We start from the raw sequence: 9248 nt of genomic DNA, 5'->3' as shown, positions 1-9248 counted from the left end.
TTTCTCCGCCATTCCAAAGTAAATTGCTTGAGTGCTATCTTTAAACACTTCAAAATTTATCATCTCTGATTTGTGTCAATGTTTTATAGCGCATGAGGAAGTATGTGGTGTTTATCTTTCAATCTTGTTGGGCAACTTTCACCAATGGACTAGTGGCTTCATCCGCTTATCCAATAATTTTGCAAAAAGAGCTGGCAATGGGAATCCCAGTCCCAATTAATTAACTCTCATAATTTTACAAAAAATAGACACTCCTCCATGGTATGTGATTGTTGGACGGCACCCGAGGATTCGGTTAGCCATGGCTTGAGAAAGCAAAGGTGGGGGGGAGTGTCATCCAAATAAAACTAAAATAAAAAGGCACTCCTTCATGGTATGAGATTGTTGGCAGGCACCCGAGGATTCGGTTAGCCATGGTTTGTGAAAGCAAAGGTTGGAAGGAGTGCCACCCAAAAATAAAAATGTTTCATGGGAGCCGCTCTTTGAAGGTTTGTCTGGCAAGGGGGTTAGAGTGCCCACTACCATTCGTTGACAACAACAAACACCTCTCAAAATTTACTTTTATGCTCTCTTTATGTTTTCAAAATAAAAGCTCTAGCACAAATATAGCAATCGATGCTTCCCTCTGCGAAGGGCCATTCTTCTACTTTTATGTTGAGTCAGTTTACCTACTTCCTTCCACCTCAAGAAGCAAACACTTGTGTTAACTGTGCATTGATTCCTACATACTTGCATATTGCACTTATTATATTACTTTATGTTGACAATATCCATGAGATATACATGTTACAAGTTGAAAGCAACCGCTGAAACTTAATCTTCCTTTGTGTTGCTTCAATGCCTTTACTATGAATTTATTGCTTTATGAGTTAACTCTTATGCAAGACTTATTGATGCTTGTCTTGAAAGTACTATTCATGAAAAGTCTTTGCTATATGATTCAATTGTTTACTCATTGTCTTTACCATTGCTTTGGATCGCTGCATTCATTACATGTGCTTGCAATAGTATTGATCAAGATTATGATAGCATGTCACTTCAGAAATTATCTTTGTTATCGTTTACCTACTCGGGACGAGTAGGAACTAAGCTTGGGGATGCTGATACGTCTCCAACGTATCGATAATTTCTTATGTTCCATGCTTGTTTTATGACAATACCTACATGTTTTATACATACTTTATGTCATATTTATGCATTTTCCAGCACTAACCTATTAACGAGATGCCGAAGAGCCAGTTGCTGTTTTCTGATGTTTTTGGTTTCAGAAATCCTAGTAAGGAAATATTCTCGGAATTGGACGAAATCAACGCCCAGGGGCCTATTTTTCCACGAAGCTTCCAGAACACCGAAAGGGAACCGAAGTGGGGCGACGAGGCGCCGCCACACTAGGGCGGCGCGGCCCAGGGGGGCCCGCGCGGCCCTAGTGTGTGGGGCCCCCGTCAGCCCTCCGACTCCGCCCTTCCGCCTACATAAGCCTTCGTCGATAATAGTTCCAGTACCGAGAGCCACGATACGGGAAAATCTTCCAGAGACGCCGCCGCCGCCAATCCCATCTCGGGGGATTCAGGAGATCGCCTCCGGCACCCTGCCGGAGAGGGGAATCATCTCCCGGAGGACTCTTCACCGCCATGGTCGCCTCCGGAGTGATGTGTGAGTAGTTCACCCCTGGACTATGGGTCCATAGCAGTAGCTAGATGATCGTCTTCTCCTAATTGTGCTATCATTGTTGGATCTTGTGAGCTGCCTAACATGATCAAGATCATCTATTTGTAATGCTACATGTTGCGTTTGTTGAGATCCGATGAATAGTGAATGTTATGTTATGTTGATTATCAATCTATCATCTATGTGTTGTTTATGATCTTGCATGCTCTCCGTTATTAGTAGAGGCTCTGGCCAAGTCATTACTTGTAACTCCAAGAGGGAGCATTTATGCTCGATAGTGGGTTCATGCCTCCATTAAATCTGGGATAGTGATAGAAAGTTCTAAGGTTGTGGATGTGTTGTTGCCACTAGGGATAAAACATCAATGCTATGTCTAAGGATGTATTTGTTGATTACATTACGCACCATACTTAATGCAATTGTCTGTTGTTTGCAACTTAATACTGGAGGGGGTTCGGATGATAACCTGAAGGTGGACTTTTTAGGCATAGATGCATGCTGGATAGCGGTCTATGTACTTTGTCGTAATGCCCAATTGAATTTCACACTACTCATCATAACATGTATGTGCATGGTCATGCCCTCTTTATTTGTCAATTGCCCAACTGTAATTTGTTCACCCAACATGCTATTTATCTTATGGGAGAGACACCACTAGTGAACTGTGGACCCCGGTCCATTCTTTTACATCGAATACAATCTACTATAATACTCGTTCTACTGTTCTCTGCAAACATCATCATCCACACTATACATCTAATCCTTTGTTACAGCAAGCCGGTGAGATTGACAACCTCACTGTTACGTTGGGGCAAAGTACTTTGGTTGTGTTGTGCAGGTTCCACGTTGGCGCCGGAATCCCTGGTGTTGCGCCGCACTACACTCCGCCGCCACCAACCTTCAACGTGCTTCTTGGCTCCTACTGGTTCGATAAACCTTGGTTTCTTACTGAGGGAAAACTTGCCGCTGTACGCATCACACCTTCCTCTTGGGGTTCCCAACGGACGCGTGCTGTACGCGTATCACCATGCCGCACTAGTACTCGAAGCACAGATTAGCGGGTTCAATATGAGAAAAGTCTTCATGGACAGAGGCACTGGCTTAAACCTTATGTTTGCAAGAACGATGAAGACAATGGGCATCACAACCGACATGCTGCAAGAATCCAACACAGGTTTCCATGGCATCATCCCGACCCTGCCCGCATACCCTCTCGGCAAGATCTCCATGGATGTTGTCTTCGGCAAACCCGATAACTTTAGGAAGGAACGACTCGAGTTAGAGGTAGTTAATGGGGAATCGCAGTACCACGCTATCCTCGGGAGGCCAGCATATGCCAAATTCATGGCAGTGCCCCACTCTGGGTACCTAATGCTCAAAATGCCAGGCAACAACAGGACCACAATCACCGTTCGCAGAAGCTTGTCACGATCCGATAACTGCGACAAAGACTTTCAAAAGATCGCCTCCAAGTTTGAGGTCAAGGAGGAGCTCAATGCACTAGACGTACTCACTGACCACAAGCAGCCACCTACCGATAATCGGAGCGCAAAAAATCGACGAGTTTGATGCTGCCAAGAAAGCAAAGAAGCATCAAGTGCATCCCTCCGACCCGAAGAAAACAGTCAACATGTCGGCTGATCTTACTATCGCATAGGAAGGCGCGCTCATCGAGTTCCTCCGTGAGCGCTGGGAAATATTTTCCTGGGAACCATCCGATATGCCAGGTATTCCCAGAGAACTCGCTGAGCATGCCCTCAATGTTGACCCCAAAATCAAACTTGTCCAGCAGACACTGTGTCGCTTCTCGGAGCCGAAGTGCAAGGCCATAGGCGAAGAAGCTAATAGTACTCCGCAAGGCCGGCTTCATCCGAAAACTCAAGGACGATAATTGCGTAGCCAACCCAGTTATGGTGCCGAAGAAAGACATGACGGTCCTCCGCATGTGCATCGACTTCGCTAGCCTTAATTAAAACTGCCCAAAGGACCACTTCCCGCTGCCGCACATCGACCAGATCGTCAACTCCACGGCGGGCTGCGAGCGCCTGTCCTTGCTCGAAGCTTACTCCGGCTACAACCAAATGAAGCTGAAGGAGGAAGATCAGTAGTTGACCGCATTCATCACACTGCACGGTGTCTTCTGCTACAACATCATCACCTTCGGTTTGAAGAATGCATGCGCAACCTACCATCGGTGCATGCAAGCCTGCCTCGGGGAGCAGATCGGCAGGAACATCAAGGTCTACATCGACGACAACATCATCAAGACTAGGGACGCTGCCGCGCTCATCGATGATCTTCGACAGATGTTCGACAACCTCGACCGCTACAAGATCAAGTTGAACCTGAATAAATGCTTCTTCGGGGTCCCTGGAGGCCAAGTACTCAGGTACTTCATATCTGCCCAAGGAATCGAAGCCAACCTCCTCTAAATCAAGGCCGTCCTTGACATGGAGCCACCAAGAAACCTGCAACAAGTGCATCAATTGGCCTGTCGGGTGGCAGCTCTCAGCAGATTCATCGCTAAGCTAGGGGAAAAGGCACTGCCCTTCTACCACCTGATGAAGAAATCGGAGAAGTTCAAGTGGACCGTAGAAGCTCAGGAAGCTTTCGAAAATCTCAAGAAAGTTCTGTCTACTTCCTTGATCCTTGTCACCCTCCACGATAGGGAGCCGATGGTACTCTACATCACCACAACAAGTCAGGTTGTCAGTACCGTACTCGTCATCGAGCGTGAAGGAGCAGGAAAGATCCATGGCGCCCAGCGTCCCATCTACTATCTCAGGAAAGTGCTAACTCCGGCCAAGCAGCGGTACCCGCATCATCAGAAGCTGGCATACGTCGTATGGATGATAGCGCGTAAGTTGTCGGCACTACTTTGCGGAGCACCCGACCATCGTCTTCACGGAAGCACCGCTGAAGAACATACTCACCAACCCAGATGCTACAGGTCGAGTATCCCAGTGGGCCATCGAGTTGGCTCCACACGACATCTCCTACGTCAATCGAACATCCTTCAAGTCACAGGTCCTCCCGGACTTCTTCGTCGACTAGATCCAATCGCAAACACCGGTTGCTCCTGATACATCGGGCTCCTGGACTATGTACTTCGACGGCTCGAAACGCAACATGGGGCCGGCGCTTGTGTCATCCTCATATCACCTCAAGGCAACAAGATAAAGTACGTGTTGCAGATGAATTTTCCGCTATCGACAAACAATGAAGCTGAATATGAAGCCCTCGCGCACGACATGCGCATGGCGTAAGCATGCAGCGCCACACGACTAGAGATTTACGGGGACTCAAGCCTCATCGTGCAGCAGTCGATGAATTTGTGTGATGCGGTCAGCGACAACATGATCGCCTACCGTGAGATGTAATGATGACTGCAAGAACACAGATCAGTTGTATCTAGTTTCTAAATAAGAGTACCGAACCACCAGGAGCTACTAGTAGTGATCTTAATGCCCCTTTCTAATTTCTACTAAAGATTACTTAATAATTGTTTTCTAATCTCAAAATGATTAAAGGGGGTGTTGCAAATGGTTGCAGAAAAAGTAAATAAAGCAGTAAAAATGTTATATAAAAAGGGTTGTAACTTTATAAGACAAAGTGTTCTCAGGGATTATTGGATCCACCTCTAGCACTAGGACTCATGTTAATTAAGATAAAATATTCTTTCAAGCATGTTGTGTGTGGGCGAGCTCCGTAATAAGATGTGCCCAGAAAGCCATCGGTCATCGCGTCTCTAAATAACCACATCATCTAGCCTTCTGCAGCCACATATTGACTAGTGCTATTAAGGGGGTGTACCCCATGGTCATCGATATGAGCTTTGTGAATCCCTCTTATCCCCCTTATTCATGCGTCAAAGCACCGATACGGTAATGCACTTCTCGTTGTTCGCTTTACCACACTTCAAAGAGTAGTTCCCTCTCAAGACCAATAGGCAATATTACATGGTGCACAACATATAATAACAAGAGATAGAACTAACACACATTAATACTTAAAACCATAGATCATCTTAGATTCATCTCATATTCATGCTAGGGTTTCTCCTTCTCCCCAAGAACTAATACGACTACTCACACATGGAGACAATCAAGAACATCATCATAATCTTGTGTAATGAATTAAAGGAATGTAACAAATTCGAATACAAATCCACAATAGCAATCAAGATTACAAATATGGTTGGAGGAGGACGATCATGGAGGTGCAGCAGTTGATGGTGATGAAGGGGATGATGCCTTGTCCTCCGAGGATCCACGTAGCAGCCCGGATCTTGTCTTCTCCAAAGTTCCTTCTTGAGATCTGATCTAGGGCGGTGTTTCTCTATTTCGCGGAGCTATGTGTCTGATATCTGACCCGTCTGTGGGAGGTGAAAGTATTTGACGAGGCGGTGCTCCTAGAGGGCGATTTTTTTTAAATAATACGAATTTTTTATTTAATTCTAGGAATAGCGCGCGATTTCAAAAAAGTGCAAAAGTGTGATCTGGTCGGTCAGCTAATGACCGATCGGTCAGTAGTAGGCCGACTGGGAGTCGGCTGCTGTGGGCAGTGACAGAACTAGTTGGTCGATAGCTACAGACCAATTGGCCAGCTACAACCCAATCGGTCACCAGCGGCACGACGCAAAAGGACGTTGAGCGACCATTTGCGTCCGCGCGGACAGGCGTCTGCACCCTGCTCCAGCGGGACGACGCATCATGTCCGGAGCGTCCGCCGCGACGCAAACGGGACGCAAATATGCGGCACGTTTGCGTCTCCGCAGACGCTGCACGGTCGCGCCTAGCGTCCGCTCACTTCCCCCATGTGCCCGCCTGGCAGTGACCCTGCTCCTATCAGCGTCGAATTAGACCACAGCAAGAGCGCGAATGGCAACCGCCGGAGTGGCAACCGCCGGCATGGAGCGCCGAACCGCCGCGGAAGAGCAACCGTCGGCCTCTTCGTTATACGCGCGGACATTAATTCCTGCAGAATATAACCCTGCGTCCGCTGTAATTCACGTTCAACCGCCTACTTCTTACGCTTCTTCTTCTTCTCCAACACCGGCGAGCCATGAGCGACTAGACCCTACCGTCCGACTCCGAGAGCGAGGGCAAGCCACCGGGATGGATGCATTGGTGGGAAATAGACGCCACGCCAAGCGACCCGGGCTCCACGCCAAGTGACCCAGCCTCCACGCCGAGTAAGGAGGAGGAGGAGGGAGCCGACAATGCCAGCGATGGCCAGGAGGCGGACGGAGGCGGGGCAGGAGGAGGACTCCGATGCCAGGTTCGGCCTGCTGGGGGCGCAGGAGGCGGTGGACAATGAAACGGCGGCAAGGAAGGAGGCCAGGGCAAGGGCAAGGTCGCTGGCGTGGGCGGCGCGTCGTCGTCGTCCGTTCAACGGCGACACTGATTCCGACTCCAAATCCTCCACGGACGCGTCGTCCTCTAGTTCCTCTTCCAACGAGGAGGTGACAAGCAAGAGGCGCAGGAATGAGGACGACGAGGCAGGGCCTTCTAACAAGATGACAACCAAATTTGTTTTTGTTTGTATGTTAAATCTGTTTGAACCTATTCGTTTGAAGTATCCGGTAATCTATTCGACGCAAACGGACATTTCGCCCCTCGCGGTCATTTTGGCCCCTCGCGGTTGTTTGTATGTTAAATTAGTTTGTGGCCCCCGACACAAACGGACATTTCGCCCCTCGCGGTCATTTTGGCGTCCGCCACGCGACGCAAACGGACGCTCGCAGACAATTTCGATGTCTGAAATGCGTCGCGCCGCTGGAGATGCCCTTAGGTTTATTTCATCAGTGTAAACCCTTCTGGAAGGCGATATATCTCAGATCCGACGCTACTAAGGACAGGCATCAGTAGACGGCCATCGTAGCGCATCCGGAATTATATGGATGAATATGAAGCTGGAGGGCCAACGAGACAATGTTTCCTATGCAATCAATTTGGTCATTGGGGCACTGATTGTCCAACCTTCGGCACTGGCCCAACAGGAAAGGGGCAACGAGGCACAAGGGGACGTCGCGGGAGGGGAAGAAACTAGGCGGCGAGGCGCTACTTCGGAACTTATTTGCAATTTTATGTAATGAGCTTGTTCCGCCCTTAGTTTCTGGATCCGTCTCTCTCGCTCTGCTTTAGCATTAGCACGAGCCTTTTCCTGACGCTCCTCCTCAAAGAACGTTGCCCACGCACGTCGATGTTTCTCCTCAACCTCCTGGCGCGCCCAATCCGGCTGCTCCGTGTCTATCCAGTGAAACCATTTGCATAGGGGCGGGGGAGACTGCAACACAAACAGTATCATTAAATCACATTCATAAATATATTTATACCTACGAGGAGGAAGGAGTGGTGGGAAGGATGGCGGTAAGAAGTGGCGCGAAGGGTGACGACAAGGGCGGGAGGGAAACACGGCTGTGTGAACGGGAGAGGGAGAAGATATGGCGGAAAAACGGTGGCGGGAAAATAATGGGGGAGAAGTGCCAAGAGATATCACTCGTAATAAACCTAAACTAAATCCATGTACTGGCCGATCGGTCGGTAGTTGGCCAATTGGTCTGTAGCTAGCCAATTGGTCAACTATCGACCAACTAGTTCCAGCCGACTCCCAGTCGGCCTACTACTGACCGATCGGTCATTGGCCGACCAGATCACACTTTTGCACTTTTTTGAAATCGCGCGCTATTCCTAGAATTAAATAAAAAAATCGTATTATTTAAAAAAAAATCGCGCTCCTGGAGGGTGGTACGAGCGAACAGTACGGGCGGGCCTTGCCCGATGCCCGTTAAAGCCCCTGGAAGTTGTCCTCGCGTTGTCCTTTCGCCCAGGCGCATTATTAAGTGCAGAAATGATTTCTATCACATCAAAATGCCAGAAAATAACAATTTTCATTGATATTTCATTGTTTACTTATTATTTTAGGATCATGTGTAGACAAGCATAAAAAGGAGCGGTGGCGCGGTGAAATACAAAAATCCTACCACTACTTGATGATAAATTGATAAAATAGTAATACAAAAACATGCTAAAAATGCACTCATCAACTTCCCCAAGCTTAGACTCTTGGTCGTCCCGGAGCAAGATATGAGCTTAATGGATAGAGTCATCTTTGTTCATGAAGCAAGAGTCGTTAAAACAAATGAGACATTTTTTAAGAACAAGGGTTATAACATCGGATGTAAAACTAGAGCATGAATGACACAATGCTATTTTCAAACTCAAATGACTTAAAGGCCTCCACACCTTTCAAGGTTTAATAAAAGACAAGAAGATTACTTTATCTAAATATCATAAAATCATGAAGTTAGATTTTCTTCATGGATATTACTAATAACTCTTTCTCATTTCGCACTTCTTCTTTCTTCTCTTCTTTTTATTTCACATTCTTATTTTTTTTATTTCTATATATTTCTCTTTTTCACACAAAGGAACCAATGATTATAAAATACTTCGTAAGTAATTTTCCTATATCCTATCAAAGCTTTCTGGTGTGGAGGACTATAAAATCATTATCATGATGCACGTACAATTATACTCGTCCTAATTCATACATCTAATGCAACAATCATAATTCAA

The 9248-nt window shown here is 47.1% G+C and overlaps 2 protein-coding genes across 2 annotated transcripts; both read left to right on the top strand.

Moving 5' to 3' along the window:
* Window positions 1-2793: 2793 nt before the first annotated feature.
* On the top strand, window positions 2794-3776 carry LOC127310043 (uncharacterized). Its single transcript, XM_051340743.1, has 2 exons — window positions 2794-3174; window positions 3654-3776. Exons 1-2 carry the CDS (start codon window positions 2794-2796, stop codon window positions 3774-3776), a joined length of 504 nt encoding a protein of 167 aa, XP_051196703.1.
* A 342-nt stretch (window positions 3777-4118) lies between these two features.
* Window positions 4119-4722, top strand: LOC139832628 (uncharacterized). The gene is made up of 2 exons (XM_071822427.1): window positions 4119-4527; window positions 4610-4722. The coding sequence occupies exons 1-2, from the start codon at window positions 4119-4121 to the stop codon at window positions 4720-4722; spliced, it is 522 nt and encodes a 173-aa protein (XP_071678528.1).
* The last annotated feature ends 4526 nt before the right edge of the window (window positions 4723-9248 follow it).

Source organism: Lolium perenne, chromosome 6 (genome assembly GCF_019359855.2).
Source record: "Lolium perenne isolate Kyuss_39 chromosome 6, Kyuss_2.0, whole genome shotgun sequence".
Taxonomy (NCBI): Eukaryota; Viridiplantae; Streptophyta; class Magnoliopsida; order Poales; family Poaceae; genus Lolium; species Lolium perenne.
Note: the sequence above shows the minus strand (reverse complement) of the source record. Positions and strands in the feature narration are given on the sequence as shown.

Coding starts and splice junctions, on each gene's coding strand:
- LOC139832628 (XM_071822427.1), top strand. CDS start 4,119: ATGGAGCCACCAAGAAACCTGCAACAAGTGCATCAATTGGCCTGTCGG. Junction 4,528..4,609: donor CGTCGTATGGATGATAGCGC/GTAAGTTGTCGG, acceptor TCACCAACCCAG/ATGCTACAGGTCGAGTATCC.
- LOC127310043 (XM_051340743.1), top strand. CDS start 2,794: ATGAAGACAATGGGCATCACAACCGACATGCTGCAAGAATCCAACACA. Junction 3,175..3,653: donor AGGAGCTCAATGCACTAGAC/GTACTCACTGAC, acceptor AACTGCCCAAAG/GACCACTTCCCGCTGCCGCA.